Raw genomic sequence first — 23,365 nt, 5'->3', positions numbered from 1 at the left:
AAGCAGTGGTATCAACGCAGAGTACTCTCCGGATGTCGAAGCGAGGACGAGAACGAGATCATGTCGTCAGTTTCGCGGTCTTTTACGTGAGGCTTTCTTCATTTATAGTATTTCATGAATACATATGTATATTGTATATGTCATCTTACTATAGAAAATAACATTTTTATAATTCGCATTTTGTCTGCTGAAAATAATTTTAATGGATTAAAATTAAAGATTAAATCATCCGATTTATGTCGTGTTTGGTGTCATTTTAATCGCTAAAATTTCATTAATCCATTAAAATTATTTTCAATTCGATATATTGCGAATTATCAAAATTTTATTTTCTATAGTAACATGACATATGATATATGAAAGATTAGATAAAGGAAGCCTCGCGAGGAGACTTCGGAACTCTTTGATAATACGTCATCGCGTTCGCTCTTTATTCGTTCTCGCTCTCGCTTCGACGACATCGGGAACCTTCCCTTATCTACGATAATTCACGCGAATATAAACACTTTATACATAAAAATTAAAACTTTTAATTTGTATTTTATCGATTTGGAAATAATTTTAATGGATTAATGAAATTTTAGCGATTAAAATGACACCAAACACGACATAAATCGGATGATTTAATCTTTAATTTTAATCCATTAAAATTATTTTCAGCAGACAAAATGCGAATTATAAAAATGTTATTTTCTATAGTAAGATGACATATACATATACATATGTATTCATGAAATACTATAAATGAAGAAAGCCTCACGTAAAAGACCGCGAAACTGACGACATGATCTCGTTCTCGTCCTCGCTTCGACATCCGGAGACCTTTAATATAATTAATCTATATATATATATATATATATATATATAATATATATATATATAATAACAAATATATAATTACGAATTTAAATGTCTTATGAAATATATAAGGACTTAAACCTTTATTTTTTATTTTACCTTTTTGAAAGTAAATGTATAATAGATTAATGAAATTTTTAGTTATTAGAACGACATCAAACACACGATGACGCATGAATCGGATAATTTTTAATTAATAAATATATATGAATAATAAAAATTATCCGATTTAAATCGTGTTTGATGTCTTTTAATTGCAAAAATTCAGTAAATAAATATATTATAAAATTATAATTTTACTTTTACTATTTTAATTATATAATTTTAATTTTAATTATATAATTATATAATTTTACTTTTACTATTTTAATTGTATATATGCGCACATATATATAATATATATTCATCCGTGCGCGTACGTAGTGTATACATATATGTATATGGTAAAATGTAAAATATCGCATATAAAATATATATATATATACATATCTTTTTTAAAATTTATTTATATACGCGAAATGTATTTCTTATCTATAATTTATGGATATAAGATGTGTGGACACACATGCGTAAAAAATGATTTTAGATTTTACTTCTAGAAATGAAAGTGGATGTATATTTAGAACGGACATGAACCAAATAATCGATGGTATCGAAAAGTGGATGTGGATACGTAGTTCCAATTCCTAAAAGTGGATGCACGGCGCTATTGTACGGCCTAGTAAAAGCGTCCCACGAAAATCGCCGGCATGGCCTCTCTCAGGCTTCTCTCTGGTGGAACGTAGTATAAATAGGTGTATTCTCACGAAGCCTTCCAGCCACATAAGAAGAAGAAGAAGAAGCAGTATCATAAACACGAGGATCTTGGAAAATAAATTAAATATTTTGATTACTGCAAACTACAATGTACCCTATTTTAACAGAGGAAGAGAAAAAGATTCTTCACTTTTTAAAATCGCAAGGATGCTGTTTGAGATGTTGCTTACGATTTATTGGATATCGTACATCAGATTGTTATTGCAAACCTTTTGAATTTGCAGCGCAAGTAAGTTTATTTTTAATTAAAGAAAAGAAAAACAATAACATCGATATTAATATTAATAATAATCTCAATAAAAATCTCAATAAAATTTAGTTAAATTTGCAACATCAATATTGTTATTATATGGAGATATTTGCATTCAGACAGAGTAGAAATTGTCTTGTAAGAATATAGATGTAATAATTTTAAGTTATGTTAATCAGTGATAAATAATAATCTCATTACATATAGATTTGACTTGATAAAGATTCATAATGTGTTATAGATTGACAGTTTTGATATAAAAGATTATATTTCTTTGGAAGAAACACCTTGTATTGTGTGTTTAGGAGTACTTCAAGATAAGACACAAGAAAAAGTAATTATAAAGGTAAAATATGACGATATGTACACATTTTACTTGATATTTGATGCCTTTTAATTATGCAGGTAATAGAGGAAATAAATAAAAAAGGTTATGATTGTACAACTTTTACCTGTGCATTGATTGTTCCTGTATCAGTAAAACTCAGAGAACATATATTGTATGCTCATATGTCTAAAGAATTGGAAATTCACAAATCCGTTATAGATTCTCTTAGAACAAGATTACAAAATGTCAAAGATACTTGGAAATCATTTATGATTCCAAAACTTGAACAAGCTATGAAAAAAAGTGCAGATCTGTTGACGCCATCACCTTTTCTCATCGAGATTTTCTTAATGTATGCCAATGATGAGATGATATTTAAAGAATTGTAAGCATTTAAAACTTTATGTATTCTTAAACAAAATAAATGTTTTATTATTAATGAGAAAGAAATTAATTTAAATAAGAGAAAATTGTCTTTGTAATAAAAATATCTAGAGAAATTCTCTCTTTATATTTTTAGAATGAACAAATATAAAGAAGGCAATAATAAACAGAAGAAAAGGAAATGCAATGATAATATATTTAGTAGGAAGAATATTGAAACTTTACTCACTGAAACAACGGATGAACAACTTGTGCAACATTTTACACTCTCTCAAATTGTATCTAAAACGTTTATTTCTGTAGATAATATTTTGTGTTCTCACAGCAGTATTTTTATAGGAGGTATTAATGTAACTAAAATGAATTATTTATGAATATTTATGGCATAGCATTTTTTTACGCAATTTTCGAATTTCAGGATGTTATAACAAATTCTCAAGAAAACTCAGTCAGACTCCATGGTTCATAAATGGTGAGAAAAAAGTGGATACCTCAGTGCAAGACTTGTTGTGCAATCCTATTGCTGAAACTGTGAAGGCAGAATGTACGATTTGGTTGTATTTATTCTCTCAGATTGTTGTTTTATGTTTTCTTACTGTCATCAAAGCTATAAGATGTTTATATTTGCACAGCAATAAAATTTTTATCATCAGGAAGAGAAGATGTTGATGTACGAAACATATATGGTGGCCGACCATTCGCAGTTGAGCTGCTAAATCCTCGTATGACAAATATTACAAATGAACTTTTGAGACATTTAGCTGCCAATATTAATCAATTAACTAAGCAGGTCCAAATAACATCAGGTTTAAAAGTTCTTTCAAGGTACGTCTCTTTAAAATAATTCTTTTAAGATATGATTTCTTTAAAACTAAATTCAATCAAGATAATCAATTTGAATAATTAAATTTAATTCACAAAAATATAAAAGTACCATTTATAAATCAAATTGAGGGAATGTTGACAAGAAAGAAAATAATTTGGTTTAAAATAAATTTAATTAAATAAGTAAATTATATATTGTGTGAATATATGCATGTTTTCAGGCTCGATTTGAAAAAACTTAAGGAAGGTGAAAATGTTAAAACAAAGTTTTATCGAGCATTATGCGTTTGTCAAAATGCGAATGGCGACAGTTTACCACAACTGGAAAATCTAAATAAATTGAAGAATATCAAAATCATTCAGAAAACCCCAATAAGAGTGTTGCATAGGCGACCTTTAAATCCACGAACGCGTATTATTTATGAGATGCGCGTACGTTGGGCAAAGCCGCATGAACTGAAGAAATTACAAAATTCCGTCGAGAGCACTAACATGTTTTTCATTCTCGATGTCAAAACGCAAGCAGGTACATACGTGAAGGAATTCGTACATGGTGATTTTGGTAGGACTAAGCCAAGTTTATGTGATTTTTTAAATACTGAAGTGGATATTGTAGCGTTAGATGTCACGGGTATTAATTTGCAATGGCCATAACAGTGAGTTAAATAATTGATACTTTTGATATTATATCTACTTAAAATTATCGAAATATATGAAATTATCGATATATGAAATGTGTCTTATAAAAATGATAAATTTTATATATATATATATATATTAATTTATAATAAATTTTATATGTATACACAGGGTGGATGACTAAAAGTGTTACAGACTAATATTGCCGAAACTGTGAACAAGATATGCAATTCTAATTTTTCAGTGACTGTTTGGCATCGAAGCAGGCATTGATTGATTAATAAATTAATTTTTTTCTAAGCGAAGTTGTTAAAGTCATTTCAAAGCAGAGATCCGGACCGGAACAAAATTAGGGTTCGGTTTCGGTTACGGTTTAATAAAATATTTAATAACTGTTCCGGTTCCAGTTTCGGTTTTTCATAAATAAAAGAAACCGAAACCGTTTAAATTACGATTTTTTCGGTTACGGTTCCGGTTTTTAAAAATTTTTATTTTTCGTTTTTCTAATTAAATTAATTCTAAATTATATTACTGTAAAAAATTATTAATTTTTATGACATAAATAAACAACATTTCATATTATACATGAAAATATAGGTATATATAATATAGATACATATATAAATATATTTTCATATGTCAAAAATTAATAATAATTTTTTAAAGTAATGTAATTTATATATACTTTATATATATTATATATATATATATATATATATATATATATTGTATATATATATATATATATATATATATATATATTGTATATATAACGGAAAACATAATATCCTCACAGCTATCATTATTGCGATAATACATATGTTTCGGAACATTAAAAAAATAATTATAATTGTATTGCACTTCGAGGAGGCAGTTATCATGACATTTCCGTCATTTGCGCAAAAACAGAAAAAAATACCGAAAAGAACCGTAAACCGAAAATAATTTAACGGTTCGGTTATGGTTCCAGTGTTATAAATTTAATAGAATTTTAATACGGTTTACAGTTTCGGTTCTATTAAAAAAACGGTTATGGAACGGTTATCGGTTTTGGTTCTGGTTCGATCCGGGTCCCTGTTTCAAAGATACCTTGTTTTTTTTTAATTAACATGTTTTTTTTATTACGTATAATTATATAGCTTGCCTTTTGACGAGTAAAATGATCACACATGGTCAAGGTCATACCAAAATTACAATAAAAAAACAATGAAAGTTCAGTTCTTGTTACAAAAAAGTTCGAAATTTCTGCCATTCGCAAACATGCATCTATTAAATGCACAAATAAATTTCGTAATAGTACAGGAGGCAGTGAACATTTTTTACACTTATTTTCGCAGTCAATGAATATCGATAGAATTGTTCCATTAGTGATGCTGATTAATAAATCGCCAGTCTGGCAACGATTTTCCGCTGAATCAAGTCAGGAAAAGCTTTAAAAAATACAATAGTGTTGCACTTTTTTTCGCACTAATGAATTTTTTCTACTAATGAGTGTTATCCTAACAGTCAGTAAAAAAGCAATCTGGCTGATCTGCACGTATGGCAAATAAGTCTGGCACGTAAATAATTGAAGAAATGGAACACAAATTAATGCATTTACTTTCGCAGTGCTGAAGATTTGTTAAATAATAATTTGAATTATAAAAATAGCGAAGAAAACAGTCTGGCTATAATACGGGACTACCAAAGCTTTGCCAGACTGATTGAAAAACACAAAATCTGCAAATTCATAAGCAATCGGAATATTTTTTGTTCGCACTCGTGCAGGAGCGGCAGTTTTATTTTCGCAATGCTGAAAATTTATCAGATGATAGTTTATACTATAAATAAATAAATAAAACCAGTCTGGCTGCTATTCAGAATCACCAGAGCCTTGCCAGACTCGCCTAACGCATTAACTGGCCAGCGCTCAATTCTGTATTTTTCGATTATACACAGACGACTTGCATTCTTCTTTCTCATATCTGTTTTTTTATACTTTTGAACATTAAGAAAATATGCAAGTGCATATTTTATAAACTGTAGATGTTATCTAATTTGTCAAACAATTTTATTAATTAACTAATTATTTTTATGAAAGTAATAAAGTTTTTTAGTCGAAAAATTAATGTGTAAAGTTTTAAATTTTACAATGTTATTTATCTTAAAAATTTTTGACTATTACATTACAGCACTAGAATATACACATACTTATGTTCTTTTTATTACTTTCATAAAAATTTATTTTGTTTATGACCAATTAGATAATATTGCAGTTTACAAAATATGCACATGCATATTTTCTTAATGTTTAAAGGTATAAAAAAACAGATTTGAGAAAGTAGAATGCAAGTCGTCTGTGTATAATCAAAAATACAGAATTGAGCGCTGGCCAGTTAATGTGTTAGGCGAGGCTCTGGTGATTCTGAATAGCAGCCAAACTTTTTTCCATTTATTTTAATTTATAGTATAGACTATCATCTGATAAATTTTCAGCACTGCGAAAATAAAACTGCCGCTTCTGCACGAGTGAGAATGAAAAACATTCCGATTGCTTATGAATTTGCAGGTTTTGCGTCTTTCCATCAGTCTGGCGATGAGGCTTTGGTGGTCCTGTATTATAGCCAGACTGTTTCTTTTGCTATTTTTATAATGCAAATTATCATCAAACAAATTTTCAGCACTGCGAAAGTAAGTGCAATGATTTTGTATTTTTCCAAATTTTGAGGTGCCGCCAGATTCACTTGCCAACCTCGCAGATCAGCTAGACAGCTAGACTGATTTTTAACATTTTATGATAATATTAGTTAGTACAATAAGTTTCGTTAATGCGAAAATAAGTGCAACGTATTCCGGAAATCGACCCGATTTTCCGATTGACGGATTTATCGAAAAATCATAGCCAGACTCATTTTCTATACCTCGAGATCAACCAGACTGCTTTTTTAGTAAGTTTTATAATAATATGTTTAAGTAGAGTACAAGACATTTCATGACTGCGAAAATAAGTGCAACTCATTTGTATTTTTTACCCATCGAACCCAGCGGAAAATTGTTGTCAGACTGGCGATTTGTTAATTAGCATCACTAATGGAACAATTCTATCGATATTCACTGACTGCGAAAATAAGTGTAAAAAATGTTCACTACCTCCTGTATAATGCAGTTAACATATGATGCATGTTTACTTGCCTATATAGCCTGTATAATATTAGCCTGTAACATATCTTTAATCATCCACCCTGTATATATATACATGCATACAGGGTGGGTAAATAAAGCGTTACAAGTACATGTCACAGAAAATATTGGTTGTAGAAAAAAAAGTTTAAAATAAAACTGTTTAGTATGAACACTTCTTCAATAATATGTTATTGAAGAACTATTATTATATCAGTAATATAGTTTATTCGTATTTTTTTTTCCATACGGGGTATGATGATAAGAGGAATTTTTTATCGATTGTTATACTAAAGTAAAATTAAAGTAATATCCATTTTTTTAATGGAGCCATCATATTTTTTTAATGTGAATCGATTCCTCATATTCTGCATAAAAAGTTATAAAGGTATATGATAGTCAAAAAGTGAATAGTTTACATTTATGAGATATATTATACTTAAATATTTGACAATTTTATATAAACTATGAAATATCTCATAAAATATTCATTTTTCGATGATCTTAACACTTTTATGTACAAAATAATGAGAGGAATCGATTGTAAAGAAAACACAGTAGTTTTTAAGAAAAAGTATGTAGCATCTAGTTACAAATTACATATTTTTTCTTAAAAAGCAACTACACTCGGCAAAAAAAAGCGATACACTTGAAAAGTAGTAAAAAATTGTGAAAGTTCAAGAATTTATATCTTAGCTAATAATTATGATATAGAGGTGTTTAAAAAATGAAAATGGAGCTTGAAGTCTGTAGGTTGAGAAAATTTTCCCGATTACGTGAAATAATCAGTTTTGCAATGAAAAATGACAGAGTGAGAACCTGCAAAATTGATAAATGGAAGGGTCTACTTTCTTGAATTGCACGGCGCGTGAATCGTAACTCAATGGAATAGAAAGCACGTAAAAACTCAAACTTTTCTCTTTAAAATGCGCTTTGGCGGAACTCGATACGATAATTTTTCGCTGAGTTATCTCAATTTGAAAAAAGTCGGTTTTTTAATGACAAATTATGATTTAAAATGTGTATCTGCTATCTTTATCAATTCGAATCGTTGCAATTCTATTCAAGAATGTTGCACTGAATGCGGGGTGTCCTGAAGCGATGCAAATCGTTTTTTTTTTTTTTTTTTTTTTTTTTTTTTTTTCAAATTGAGATAGCGAAAAGTTATCGTATCGAGTTCCGCCAAAACGCATTTTAAAGAGAAAAGTTTGAATTTACACGTTCTCGAATGGGAAGAAACGGGAAAAGAGAGATAGAAAATTGCCACCAGCCCATCCTTTTCTAACGTAGTACTATTCGAGCTAGAACACCAATCAGAAGACGTTTTAGACAAGGATAGATATATTTGCTATCAACCCCTCTCTGTCTTTCGGTGACCGGCTGCGTAAGTGGGGACACCGACGAGATACTATAATACTAGTATCTAGTCGGTGGTGGGGAGCACACCATCGACAATATTGCTTTCTCTTTAGGAAACCGAAAAAATTGAATAATATTTAATTTTTTTCGGGAATCGTTTTTACAAGATTTTATTGAACATGTACTCATGTCTAAAGGCTATAGCACACACTTTCCGTAACCGTAAACATAACCGTAACATAAGGATTTGACCAATCGCGTTGCTTGATTCATTTGACATTGGTTGCATGTCAAATGAATCAAGCAACGCGATTGGTCAAATCCTTATGTTACGGTTATGTTTACGGTTACGGAAAGTGTGCTATAGCCTTAAAGAATATTTTGACTTTTTGCATATGTCATAAAGTCAGTTCGTATAACCCTTTGACTATAGAAATATGGACTGCCAGTAGCTAACTTCAGCTTGTAGCCTAGAGACCCTCTAATAAGAGTCTGGCTACCCGGTCCCGCTTTGTGATTGGTCCGCCATTTATGCATTTTTCGACAACTTTCGGAGGGCATTCGTGTGTTTTCGTCTACTCAACACAGCTGGTTTTGGGATCGCGAAAATCATCAAAGCCTTTTTTTTAGTGTTAATTAATGTTTAATTGTATAAATTTATTATTATTTCATGATTGCATGCTCAGCTCAGCTATTTGCAACAACTCTACTAAGGCCGGTATTCATAGTCCGATCTTATATTTAAGATCGTCTTAAGTCCGAGCTTGAGATGCTATGTAACCATTTGATTGGTTGAATGGGATCTTAAGTCAACCTCTGACCAGACTTAAGATAATCTTAAATATAAGATCGGACTATGAATACCGGCCTAAATCTATTTCACTGAAATGACCGATGAAAAGACAACGAATTGTGCGCATGCGTTAATAGAGTGAGACAGTAAGCTTATTTCTCTCTCGTGTGATTTTATGCATAAATGCGGATTTGATGCGTAAATCCTCGTCGTGGCCAGACTCTTATTAGAGGGTCTCTATGTAGCCATAAAGTCACTAGATATACAAAGTACCGCAATCCATAAGACTTAATGCACAGTATACTTACATACAGTAGGGACAGTCCTTTGTTCTCAAATCAGCCGCGCAGATTTGCTTGCGCATCGTAAGCGACCATTTTTATAAGTCATGCCAATCCCGTTCAACATAAAGAACCCAATAACTCCATTACTGTGATTACATTTATAGTAAAATATAATCTGTAAAACTACAATACTATCATTTTGATTTCGCGTTTTATGCAATATTAAATTTTTATTCAGAAAAAATGACTATAAAATAATATATCGAAAATATTTCGCGCAAAATTGTTTTAATAGTAATGGGTACAACAAAAATATTGATACGGTGCTGCAACCTAAAGACATGGCGGACTGCTGAAAGGTCAGCTGAAAAAGATCAAAGGTTCCGACGCTGTGTGTCCCTACTGTATATAAGTATACTGTGCTCAATGTATAAGGATTTGGAGCCAAAATGGCGTCGCAAAGTGTACATTGTAAAGCCTCTGCGGTGTGAAATTTGCGGTAAGGGGGGTGCATAGTGCGGTCTCTTTCTACAAGCAACCTTTGTGTGTTTCCGTCGCCCCCTTCCATCCACGGACCTTGGCAACGCACACACTTCGGCAAAGCCGAAGGTTGCTTTTGGAAAGAGACAGAAGCGTTTTCCCTTTACCGCAAATTTCACAGCCCCCTTGCCTATATGAACACTTTACACTCCATTAATATCTTCTTAGGTCCATGGTTTCAGCGGTACGTGAAAATGTACCTTTAAGGTGCCTTTTCATGCTGACGCTCGACGCTCATTTTTAGCGTCAAAAGACGTGACCAAAAATAAAGATACCAATTCGTCAATTTTGGTCACGTGACGTCTTTTGACGCTAAAAATGAGCGTCGAGCGTCAGCATGAAAAGGCACCTTTACGCGTCACGCGTCCTGTGTGCAGAAGCCCAAAGGTATAACCTCAATTTAAGCGCTTAAAAATGGTCGCATCTGGCATCTGCGCAAAACCGTACGAAATTTGTTTCGAGTATGAGCACACCTTATATTCTTCCACCATGATACAAATATAATTACATACTATGAATGTGATTACTCTGATTATAATATTGTGTCTTGGAGAATTATGTTATGGTACTCTGTCACCATCAGAAAGAAAAAATAAAAAAGAGAAAAAAAAGGCTAACAATAAGGTAGATATCATAAAAGGAGTACATTAACAAATACATTTTATTTTTTTTATAAATATATAAATATTTTTTTATTTCAATAAGTATTGTTATTTAAGTATTATTATTTAAGTTGTATCAGGGTCCTGTAAATCAAAATGTTTTCCAAAGAAACTTAGTAGTAGAAAATCCTAAACAGCAGGATATTCTTCATGAATCTGGTCGATATTTTCAAGATACAAAGTATAGAAGATTTAAAAAAGAAGTTTTGGGATATTGTACTCCTGTAAGTAATTGTAACAACACTATATAGCTCTGTAAAATTATAAGAATAAAATGTATTTAAAATGTTAAATATAATATTTATATGCTGAATATAATCTAATTTTTATTTTTAGTGGAATGCAGATGGATTCAAAATTTCCAAAACGTTTCATGGCAAGTTTACAATGATATCACCAGTATGGTTGTCTTTTCCTTTTGGCAATACATCAACCTATCAATTGGTCACTGACTCTATACAAATTAATTGGATAAAGGAAATAAGGAGTAATAATAATGCTAATCATAGTGTGAAACGTAAGTAAAAAATGATTAAAATAGAATCACAGTTCTATATTGATTAATTATTTATTGAATTATTACTTTTAGTTATACCTAGAGTATTATTTGAACACTGGTCAATTGATGACATTATTAGAATATATAATAATGCAGAAAGTCAAACACAATTAATAGTATCACTCTTAGATACTGCTCAGGTATAAATTAAATTTTTTTTTTCTAAAAAATATATATAGATTATTGTTTATTCTAACTAAAATAATAAAATATGATACATAGAAATCTTATGTTTACAGACCTTCCATTTTGATGGATATGTTTTAGAAATGTGGAATCAGTTTGTATTTGCAGGTGCAAACATGTCAATTGTTACTTTTGTAGTTAGACTTATTGCACAGAAGTTAAGGGAACGTAATTTGAACATTGTATTAGCAATTCCACCATATAGAGGGTACTTAATGGCAATAGTTTTTGAAATTACTTTTGCAGGAAAGCCCTTGTATTATTATAAATTATATGACTATATAGTCATGTGTGCATAATCATCTCGTTATATAAATTTGTTGTGAAATAGTGGGAACACAAGAAGAAATATGATAAATAATAGGGCATCAGAAAATATGTATAGTACAAGGGCTTGTCTGTATATACAGGGTGTCCCAGACCACCCGTACCCTTTTTAAAATGAAAATAAATGGCTTTTATCAAAAATCGCGAACATTTTTTAAGTAAATCGGGTATGCTCTATCGAATGGTGATATTTTCAACTTTTGATTCCGACCGGAAATACGCCATCCGGACCAGAAGTTGAATTTTTTGAGGGGAACATGGTACTTTTTATTACAGATTCGAATTGTACGTGAAAAAATAAGAAACTTTTGTATCAAACGTTTTTTCTGAAAGTGCCTCCGTCAACCTTAAAATTGTTACCTACCTTTCATCAGTTACTATCTTTATTGTTACTACCTTTCATCAGTTGTTTTCACGGTTACCTTTCAGCAGTTGTTTTCACGGCTACTTCTCATCAGTTGTTTTCGATAGAGCATACCCGATTTACTTAAAAAATGTTCGCGATTTTTGATAAAAGCCATTTATTTTCATTTTAAAAGGGGTGTATGGGTGACTGGGACACCCTGTATATATGTATACATATATATACACACATACATACTAGCGGGTCCTTCCGTCGATAATGAGGGGAGGGGGGGGTTCTGCAAAATTATTTGATTTGAAATTTTTGGTTTTATGCTTAGCTTTTATTCCAGGATCAATGACGTCGATAGCTTTTTAACGTTTGTTTTTCTTTACTTATATTTTTTAAGGATTCAGCAAAACTGTTTCAATTTGCAAGGGGGGGGAAGTTTTACCCCCCCCCCCCCAGGATCCGCCAGTGTGTGTGTATATATATATATATATATATATATATACACAGATAGAAATATTGTCTTCCTATTTATTTGATATTTCTCCAATTTTTTTTAGTGCACAAATTGAATTATTTTCAAAACAACAGTTTGATGAATTAACATCATATGTAAATGCATTTTCACTAATGACTTATGATTATTCGAGTATTCAAAGGCCAGGTCCAAATAGTCCTTTAAATTGGGCTAGAAAATGTGTTGAATTATTAGTTCCAAAGAAAGATGATCCTAGACGATCTCAAATTTTATTAGGTATTAATTTCTACGGTTACAATTATACACCAGAGGGTGGTGGAGCAATTCTTGCATCTGAATACTTGGATATATTAAAATCATTTAAAGGAAAGATTCAGTGGGATGATAGTAGCAAGGAGCATTTCTTTAAATCAAAGTAAGATTTTTTTTACTTCAAGTATCATTTTAGTTGTCGAATTTATAATTAATATAAAAAAATTAATATTTTTAAATGCACTTCTTTCAGGTTGCCTGTAGGTAATGGTTATATTTTCTATCCTACGTTATATTCAATTAAGGAACGATTAGATCTCGCTAATGAATTAGGTACAGGGATCTCCATTTGGGAATTAGGCCAAGGATTACATTATTTTTATGATTTGCTATAAATTGTTAACCATTTCCATTTTAAAGATTGTTAAATAAAATGTGCAGATACATATACATAGATACATATACATAAGAAGGCTAAAAAATATATGCATATAAAATTAAAATTATTTTAATATTTATAAAATTTTATATTTAAAAAATATATTTTAATATAACTTATTTTATAGTGTGTAATATATGTGTGTGGCATAACTTTATTATTCGCATATATGTTTATAATTTGTTATACCATCACTATCACAATCAATTGATGTCTTCCTCGATTCACGACCTTTGAATGTCATCATAATTTGTGGTCCTTTCAGAATATGATACATTAACGCCCAGCACATTTTAATTGGGAATAGACTGAAACATCAAAATTTATATATGAATTATGAATTATATGAATTTTTTTTAAAAATACATCAAAATAAATTTGTTTTTAACGCAATAATTTGTGTTCGAGATATTAAAAGGGTCTATCTTTAGTATTACGCCCGCAACGAATTTTGTTTCAAAATTTTATTTGATTTTCAAAATTCTAGACAAAAGTCTAGCTTTAATAGTTTTCGAGATATCGGCGTGGACAGATTAAATTGAACACCCTGTATAATCGCTGCTTTCCAGCAACATACACAAGCGGCCCAGTGTTTTCCAATTTATACTTCTTATATTGTACTTCTTATATATATTTCTATATAATATTTGATTGGTATTGGGTGAAGAGTATTTTGTTTATATCATTCAAGCAGCTATTAATGGATTGATAAAATATAGTAATAATACTGTAGAGTGCACCTTGCACTTGGATTATAAAAATTAATATAGCGTAATCTGATTAAAATAGCTTCATTAGAATGTAGATTGCCGAATTCTATCGTGCATGCTATGAAAAGTGACTAAAATCAGAGAGAAGCCTTCTCTCTGACAATACTTTCAAGGAGAGATCGCGGTTGACTTTTACCGATTTTGATCTCCTTTTTTATGGTGAATCTGTATTGAATTTAAGTTGATCCGTGTTCGAGCTTTTCGTCCAATGCGCCTTGTAAGTAATATATTTTTTTTTTATACTGGATATTTAGAGAAATTTTCATGTTTGTTATAAGGCCTAAAGAAAGACACAGTTTTGATCAGTACCGCTGGCGCAGCGGGAGAGCACAAGAGTAGTAACTGTGGGGATCCCAGGTTTCAAAACTTGGGATGGCATAACTTTTTTTTGTTTTTTATTATTTTTTATGTATATGTTATATGTATTATTTATTACGTAGACATAAATATTCGGCATATATTTATTGTTTTTTAGATACGCATATATCTTATATATTTAAAATGTATAAAATAATCATAATATAAATAAAATATTTTTACAGAGAAATATTTTTAGAAATATTTTAATTTTTTAAAAATTCATACACTTTTTAAATTTTGAATCCGAATGTTTTCCGTAAGTTATGAAAAGTGTGTATTCTAACATTATTAGATTATTTAAGAAAATTAAAAAAATGTATAAATTTTTAAAAAGTAAAAATATTTCTAAAAATATTTCTCTGTAAAAATATTTTATTTATATTATGATTATTTTATACATTTTAAATATATAAGAAGATATATGCGTATCTAAAAAGCAATAAATATATGCCGAATATTTATGTCTACGTAATAAATAATACATATAACATAAACATATAAAATAATAAAAAACAAAAAAATTATGCCATCCCAAGTTTTGAACCTGGGATCCCACAATTACTACTATTACCGTCGTATTAACGACGCGACTTTTGACTTCGAAAATGACTTATTTCTTGGAAATGTAGTTAGTAGTTACTGCATTGGCCACTACTACGATATGGCGCTGAAATCAGTGAGAAATGCCGGTCTCGTCTTCATCCTGGGGCTTGATTCTTGAATTCATTCGCAAGAGAAACGTATACGCAAATTCGGCTCTTACAGAAAAGTTGCAAATTGATTGGCTATCGCATAGCTTTTAGCCAATCAACTTGCAACTTTTCTGTAAGAGCCGAATTTGCGCATACGTTTCTCTTGCGAATGAATTCAAGAATCGAGCCCCTGGTCTTTGGCTATCTGTCTATTAATCTGTGCTCTGACCCGATTTGTGGTGGAAACATCAGTCTGGCCCATTTCTACCAACATCGGTTAACTTTAAAACCTCCGGTTAAACTATGTTTGTCTCTTTTTAAAAACGTAGTTGAAAAAAGACAAAGATATAGTTTAACCGTAGGTTAAAATTAACCGACGTTGGTAGAAATAGGCCTCTGTGAGATAAAAGTGGAAGAACTCTGTATTGTCGGTAAAACAGAGCACAAAGAAACAAGAAAGCAAGAGAGCAAAGAGCGTATTGTAGATTGGCCTTAAGGTTAGCAATATGGCAAAAAATGTTGTATACAAAAGTTGTAGGGGGACATTTGATGATGATGACCTTGATCCTGATCTTAGGCACAGTATATACAGTAGCGCAACTCTGTGTCGGCACCTTTGATGTATATGATGCTCAAAATGGAGTGCGCATGCGCCAAGTCAGCGAGTACATGCAGTACCGCCATCTAAACTTTTTTCTCACTCTTCCTCCTTCGCTTTATTTTTTCTCTTTTTTGTATATGTACATATTTTTGATTATATTTAATAATTTAATAATGAAATTTTTGAAAACATTTTAATGCAATTTATTAAATAAAATAAATATATATTTTTCAATAAAATATACTATATTTTATAATAAATATTGGAATATTTAATTATTATGAATATATAATAAATGAATTAATATTAAATTGAATATGAATATTATATAAATAAATATAATGAATGAATGTAATAAATATATTTTATTATTATGAATATTTTATTTTACAATAAAAATATAAAAATACGTACATTAAATTACAAGTAAATTACAACTAATAAAAAATTTCCAATTTATTAATTAATCTATTAACATTGTAAATCCAAATTAATACAAACATTTTGATTATTAAGATTAATTTTGAGTATAAGGATACATTAAATAAATTAAAATAAATTTAAGTACAATTTAAAATATTGTAAATATAAATTATTCATTTTTTAGTATTTAAAAACGCCCTAGCAATATATCTGAAACAAAAAGCTAAGATCAAAGTGCTTCCTACGAGAAAATAAAAAAAAATCTATATAAATATATATAGGTTAACCATTTCCTCTAAGGATAATATGCTTCAATCAGCTTTCCACTTTTTTTTCCCACTAATTTCACTTGCACTTCACTTTCACTACACAAGCTGTGACACAAGACTACTTTGTAATCACTTTCTTACTATTTGAAATTACTCTGCACTCAAACTTGTCAATAAAAACATGTTTTCATGACCACTTAAATGCTAAGAGAATGAGCGAGAGAGAGAGCGTGAACAAAGAAAGAGAAAGTGAGATAAAAGTTCAGATGGCGGTACTGTATTTACTCGCTGACTTCGCGCATGCGCACTCCATTTTGGGCATCATAAATTTCAGTAAGTTGCGCTACTGTATATACTGTGTCTTGGGGTCAAATTTAAGGGTTTTTTCAAGGTCAATTTTTTTCAAATTTCAAAGTCAACTTTATTTTTTAAGTGAAACCATTATAATTTTTTTATTATATTGTAAATTGTATATATGTAATTTTATATATGTAAAATATGTAAAGATTCTCTGCAATACTTGGAATAAAAAGTTATAAGGGTAGGATGGCCTAAAAACGAATAGTTTACGAAATAGTTTATATTTTAATTTGATATAATGTTACATAAAACCTATGAAATATTTCGTAAGATATTCATTTTCCGATGATCTTATCTAAATACTTTTATGTGAAAAATAATGAGAAAAATCAATTAGTGTAAAAAAATATATAGTTGTTTTTAATATGTAGCTGCTAGCTGCAAATTACATACTTTTTCTTAAAAACAACTGTGTTTTCTTTACACCATTGATTTTTCTCATTATTTTGTATAAAAGTATTGTGATAAGACTGGAAAATGAATAATGAAATGTTACGAAATATTATATAGTTTATGTAAAATTATATTATATTAAATGTTACGTCCTGTGGACTCCACGATTCTTTTCTTTCGGAAAATGCAAGGCGATATTTGAAATATTGCAGCTGCACTAATAAACTGTGATCTGATAAGCGAGAAAAACATACACAGAGATAGTTTAATAATAATAGTAAAAAATTGTTACGTCCTGTGGACTCCACGATTCTTTTCTTTCGGAGAATGCAAGGCGATATTTGAAATATTGCAGCTGCACTAATAAACTGTGATCTGATAAGCGAGAAAAACATACACAGAGATAGTTTAATAATAATAGTAAAAAATTGTTACGTCCTGTGGACTCCACGATTCTTTTCTTTCGGAGAACGCAAGGCGATATTTTAAATATCGCAGACGCACAGATAAACCGACAATCTGACAGGCGAGACAAACATATTCCGAGACAGTTCCATCGTAAAAGTAAAGAGTAAATACAGAACTTGAGAAGCAAACAGATCAACTCATAAAATTCAAACTATAACTCATTATATTCTAAGAAGTTAAACTATAGTCGACAGTTCTCTAAACGAAACCAACACTCGGAAACTAATAAAAATTTAGAAGAAAGACTAACAACGATAACCGAACCTAAACAATTCTCGCCTGACAGATCGTCGTTACGCGATATCTGCCTGAGATAAATTCGAGAGGGTAATAAAAATATCAACCTCACTTGACTACAACAAATTCTCCATTGGTCGAAACCTAGAGCTCTAAACAAAAGCCCTAACCAATCGTAGTAATTGTAAAATTAAAAGAGACGCCTCCGGGACCTAAAGGGCGTCATTGAAAAATTTCCTATTCGTCAGGAAATGTTAATAAACCAATGGAGAGGAGGAGCAAGAAGGTTTATATACCCGCGATATCTCTCGAGAGATTAGATTTTAATCCGAACTTTCGAGCGCAGTTTGCCGTGTACAAGCTATCCGAGCTCGTATCTAGACTCTTCGGACTTTTATATACTTTCAATTTCGAAATCCGCTTTCAACTCAAATTCCGACGTTCGTTAGAGTGCAAGTGAAAAAAACATAGTGGAAGTCCGGAAGACCACACAACCAGATTAGAACCCTGCAGCCATTATTAACAACGCACTCTACTAACAGTAAGTCAAGACACACATATATGTATATAAAAAGGGAAAAACATAAAGTACAATTTTCACCCCATATCAAAATAATTCTTGGATTTAAGATAAAGCCATCTTCTTTATCTCCTTTTGCGCAAGTCCTATCATATCCAACCCTAAACCTTCTTCTCCCTTTCTCTTCCACCCCGAAAATCACTCAGGATTTCCCGTGATAACGGCGAGATCCGTGATTTTATCCATCTCCAAAAATCACTCAGGATTTCCCGTGATAACGGCGAGATCCGTGATTTCATCCATCCCGAAAAATCACTCAGGATTTCCCGTGATAACGGCGAGATCCGTGATTTCACCCATCCCGAAAAATCACTCAGGATTTCCCGTGATAACGGCGAGATCCGTGATTTCACCCGTTCTAAAAATCACTCAGGATTTCCCGTGATAACGGAGAGATTCGTGATACCATTTCCCATACCTTTCCCCTACTCAACATTATCCAGTCTCTCTCTCTCTCTCTCTCTCTCTCTCTCTCTCTCTCTCTCTCTCTCTCTCTCTCTCTCTCTCTCTCTCTCTCTAAAATCCTACAAGCGCAAAGAGTAAGAAATAGAATTAATAACGACAGAATGGAAAAAGAATAGTATTCCAAGAATTATTTCGAAATTGCATTCCATCGCCTCGATCGATTTTTCTTATCGTTCGTCATTCTTAGTGGACGACTTAAGAAAGCGTTCAGGTCGAACAGACGGATAGTCTGCCGTCGTTCGAGATAAATTTAGTTACGTCCTTCCTTTCGACTCTTCCTTCCTTGAGTCTGGACGTAACAAAATTATAAAATATATTTCATTAACTATTCATTTTTTGGCCATCCTATTTTTATAACTTTTTATGCTAAATATTGCAAGTAGTCGATTTATATGAATAAAATTATAGTAGTTCCATTTAAACAAATAAAATTGATTTTGAAATGATCCATAAATCTGACTCCAAGATCAGGGTAAAGGTCACCATCAAGTGTCTCCCTCTGAACCCTTCAACTTTTATATACATTTTTTGTCATATTGCTAACCTTACGAGATAACTGCATGCATCGATTAAATGATCATATATAAGCTATTAGAAGGAAGAAAGTTAAAGATTTACAGTAAGATCGCCAATTCTTATGTTTGGTAGATTTAAAGATTTTTTTTAGTTAGGACCTCTTATCTTTTTAAGTTTATAAAATTGTGATAGGAAAGACTTTGATACGACGAATGTGCTTTTTTCTAGCGGTTACTGTCTGAATGTTCATCAATCCACCATGTTACCTCTTTGAAGCTGACAGGACCAAATCGGCAGAATCAAATCGGACCTATTGGAATATTTAGTACTCATTTTGTACTAATTTGTACCAATAAAAATAATTTTGTACTTTGTGCCACTTAAAAAAAAATCGTGGCGCTGTTTTTTGTTAAGCTGACAGGACCAAACCGAAACAAAACGAAAAGAAAAAAAAAACGGAAATCGAAAGGATTGAATTTGTACTAATTGGCATAAAGAAAGTACAAAATATCTCGTAAATTATATTCATTTTTTGGTTATCGTACCCTTATAACTTTTTATGTCAAATATTGCAAGAAATCGATTTATATAAAAAAATTAGTGGTTTTATTTTTAAAAAAATGAGACGAGGTTTTTCTTTTGTACCTTAAAAGCCCCCAACATTTTTTTTATCCTTCAAATTTTCATTACCTTGTTCCATTTAATTAAAAAAAATTCAAGTCAATATTTCTATCAAGTTAAAATCTCTAGCAGTGGGGGAGAAAATAGGAGTCGGGGGTAGTTCCCGAAGGAACGGCGGGGGTACAAAATCTGAAACTTTATATTTTGACGGCACATATGCTGCATCGCGTATACGAGTAGCGATTGATTCTGTTAATAAGAAAGAGTACTTTACTTTTCAGCCTAATAGGACTGTGAGTTCAATTGGGGATTGTTTTATTGCAGAAGGGATGAAAATATTAAATTTTTTTATGTATAAATTAGTACAAATTCAGCCCTTTCAATTTCTAGTCTTATTTTTTCTTTTCGTTTTGTTTTGGTTTGGTCCTGGCAGCTTAACAAGAAGCTAGCAGCGCTATGGTTTTTTTCAAAGTGGCACAGAATATAAAATTATTTTTATTGGTACAAATTAGTACAAAATGAGTACTAAATATTCCAATAGATCAAATTTGATTCTGCCGATAACCGTATCGGACCAATAGGACCACCTGCCAGCTTCAAAGAGGTCACCATGTTGCAAGTGGAGATGATATTTTCTTAGCTAAGTTGTAATTTATAGAAGGAACGAACCATGCAATGTGGATTCCTTGATAAATGATACAAAAGTATTTTATTTTTGCAATAACTCAAGGTTCAGATCAATAAGGGAAAGAAGTTGAAGACAAGCCCTAAGGAGATAACTGGTAAATTGTTTCCAGTCTATTTTAGAGAAATTAATTTTATAAGAGAAGAAAGACCTCGATTTAATTTGCGTATTAACCGAAATTACCGATAGAACATGATCGATATTTAAATTATCATCAAAAGAACTCTGTATTTATAAGACATAAGATCAATGACATAAAAGATAGATAAATGTGGATTGGATTTCTCAAGTCATTTCCCGTAGATTTTTGGAGGCTAAATACGAATCTGGTCGTAAAATTGCTCTATCACTTTAAGTTTACGAGATAAATGAAATTAAAAGAGACTGTGTCCAATTAGGATTTTGTCCGAATGCAACTTTATATGTCCAATAGAGATTGTGTCCGATCGGGACTATGTCCGAACGTAACTGTATGTGTCCGATAAAAACTGTGTCCGATCGAAACCGATGTGTTCGATGGGGAAATAAGGTCGTGTCCGATTGGTAATGTGCGCAATCGGGATCCCTGCAACCCCTTTTGACTCTGAATTCTATCGAGAATCGCTATCCGTTAGAGTCAGAGGAATGTCTCTTATTATGTCCTTGAAGTACAAAAAGGGGGAATGAAAGCAATAAGATCTTTCTTCGTTAGGTGTGGAGACTAATACATTGACCGCAGTTCTAGATTAGAGAAAGATTGATATTTGAGAATATTCAAATTCGAATAAGCCTACTTTCCTTATTCCAAAATCTTATCCTTCAATATCTTATCCTGCCAGCTGTTATAGGATACAGAAAAGAAGAATTAGAGTTATAGATTCCCTGGACATGTACGCTGAAGGGTTTTTAGTTGTCATCAGAGGGTACTTAGTATTTATATATAGTATAGATTATTCAGTATTTTATCCGAGATAGATATGACAGAATCTGTCTAGTTAAAGGTACACTGTATGTACAAATTGTACACCCCTCAATTAAGATATTGATGCTTTGCTAGTCGTCCAAGAAGACAGTGGGGAGAGATTCCTATATATTTAGCAGAACGCTTTAAAATTTTCTTTTTTTGGCTGTCAAGAAAATATGTGCCGCGCGTGAAAGATTATTGTAAAGAGATTTGGTGGTCATCTTAGGGCGCAATTCTCATATTTTCTTATTTTTATTTTGCAGCTTGGAAACTTAGATAACAGGGCTTCCAATTTCATGGAAAGACCGATCAAAAATTCGTTTATTTGAAGATTTGGGGACATTCTCCATCTCGATGTCCATGTTCATATTATAAAAAGAGATATATTATATTATATTATAAAGAACTTGTAGCTGCAAAATTTTTTCCTCAGGATTTTGACATGTCATATTTATTAATATAATAGCAATAAAGAGAAAGAATAAAAGGAATAAAAAGGAGGAATAAATATAAAACTGCGCAACATCTATGAGGACAAAGAAAACAAAATGTTTTCGAATCAAGATGGCTCACTTCTTTGTAAGAGGATCGCCGAAACATACTTATGCATAAAACGAAGGAAAATACCGATATCTTTATGAGACAATAAACTTTAAGGAGGCACTTAAAAGTAGATAAAAGATTAAAAGCAAGTGTAAAAGCACTTCAGATAACCCAGCAATGAACTATATTTTATATATAAGAGCTCATTAGAACACGTATATATTTCTGACCGGGCGCACTTCTACGCTTCAACACTACGCTTTCCCATGGTGTAATAAGATAGGGTACTTTCCGATTCACGCATGATGCGCATGAAGTGACAGAGAATCTATAATATGCGTGACATGAACTATAGATTTTCTGTCACTTCATGCGCATCATGCGTGAATCGGAAAGTACCCATAGGTGTAACGTTCCCGAGGATGCGCAGTCGTCCAAAGTAATGGCCGCTTTTCGACCAATCAGGAATTGGTCCCAAATGCAGAAAAGTGATATGGCTGCGCACATATGTTTAGAGATATATGTAGTTTAAAAGCCATACCCGCAGTTATCTATACATACATTTTACACAAAATTGTATGATTTCTTTTTATAGATGGAGCATTACAAAATATATCCTGAGATATCGTCTGAGAGAATTGTCTGAGAGAGCGAAAATTTTTATATTGTGCTGTTATATTGTGTTTTGAGCCAAATCCTATTATAAGAACAATTGGTGCAGAACTGTTGAAGAATCCATTTCTTAATGAGAATAATAAATAAATAAAATAAACAAATTAAAATAAAATAATTTAAAACTGTAGTACATATTATTAATAATAATAAAAATAAGTATAATTAAAATTATATAATGATTTTTACTTATTTTATATTTATATTTAATTAGAAAAGAAGAGTAGCAGATTAGCCGCACCACCAGATTTTAGTAGAAGTAAATTAGTTTTATTAT

General features: G+C 31.2%; 3 protein-coding genes across 6 annotated transcripts in view; 2 read left to right on the top strand and 1 right to left on the bottom strand.

Annotated features, from left to right (window-relative positions):
- The first annotated feature begins 1,477 nt into the window (after positions 1 to 1,477).
- On the top strand, positions 1,478 to 4,400 carry Pus10 (Pseudouridine synthase 10). 2 transcript variants are annotated; one of them, XM_083056498.1, is made up of 8 exons: positions 1,478 to 1,903; positions 2,166 to 2,258; positions 2,330 to 2,637; positions 2,773 to 2,978; positions 3,055 to 3,180; positions 3,269 to 3,461; positions 3,683 to 4,117; positions 4,272 to 4,400. In XM_083056498.1, exons 1-7 carry the CDS (start codon positions 1,763 to 1,765, stop codon positions 4,113 to 4,115), a joined length of 1,500 nt encoding a protein of 499 aa, XP_082912624.1. In that variant the 5' UTR covers positions 1,478 to 1,762; the 3' UTR covers positions 4,116 to 4,117; positions 4,272 to 4,400. The 2 variants fall into 2 exon arrangements, with proteins under 2 accessions (XP_082912624.1, XP_082912616.1); XM_083056490.1 differs by having other exon boundaries at positions 1,479 to 1,903; positions 2,166 to 2,270.
- A 5,549-nt stretch (positions 4,401 to 9,949) lies between these two features.
- LOC145946751 (chitinase domain-containing protein 1) lies at positions 9,950 to 13,609 on the top strand. Of its 3 annotated transcripts, XM_083056511.1 has the most exons (9): positions 9,950 to 10,194; positions 10,404 to 10,419; positions 10,613 to 10,859; positions 10,969 to 11,121; positions 11,234 to 11,414; positions 11,487 to 11,596; positions 11,696 to 11,850; positions 12,882 to 13,214; positions 13,305 to 13,609. In XM_083056511.1, the coding sequence occupies exons 3-9, from the start codon at positions 10,749 to 10,751 to the stop codon at positions 13,444 to 13,446; spliced, it is 1,185 nt and encodes a 394-aa protein (XP_082912637.1). In that variant the 5' UTR covers positions 9,950 to 10,194; positions 10,404 to 10,419; positions 10,613 to 10,748; the 3' UTR covers positions 13,447 to 13,609. The 3 variants fall into 3 exon arrangements, with proteins under 3 accessions (XP_082912637.1, XP_082912642.1, XP_082912632.1); XM_083056506.1 differs by lacking the exons at positions 9,950 to 10,194; positions 10,404 to 10,419 and having other exon boundaries at positions 10,502 to 10,859; XM_083056516.1 differs by lacking the exons at positions 9,950 to 10,194; positions 10,404 to 10,419; positions 10,969 to 11,121 and having other exon boundaries at positions 10,496 to 10,859.
- Positions 13,610 to 13,641: 32 nt separating this feature from the next.
- LOC145946770 (estradiol 17-beta-dehydrogenase 11) overlaps positions 13,642 to 23,365 on the bottom strand; it is a 42,412-nt gene continuing 32,688 nt past the window's right edge. Inside the window, exon 8 of the mRNA XM_083056526.1 lies at positions 13,642 to 13,798. Within this exon, the coding sequence (XP_082912652.1) occupies positions 13,648 to 13,798 (151 nt within the window). The 3' untranslated portion in view covers positions 13,642 to 13,647. The remainder of the gene's footprint in view (positions 13,799 to 23,365) is intronic.

Source organism: Prenolepis imparis, unplaced genomic scaffold (assembly GCF_030444845.1).
Source record: "Prenolepis imparis isolate NDT839.2.m4 unplaced genomic scaffold, iyPreImpa1.0 SCAF_2, whole genome shotgun sequence".
Lineage (NCBI taxonomy): Eukaryota > Metazoa > Arthropoda > Insecta > Hymenoptera > Formicidae > Prenolepis > Prenolepis imparis.
This window is presented reverse-complemented; position numbering and strand designations above follow the sequence as displayed.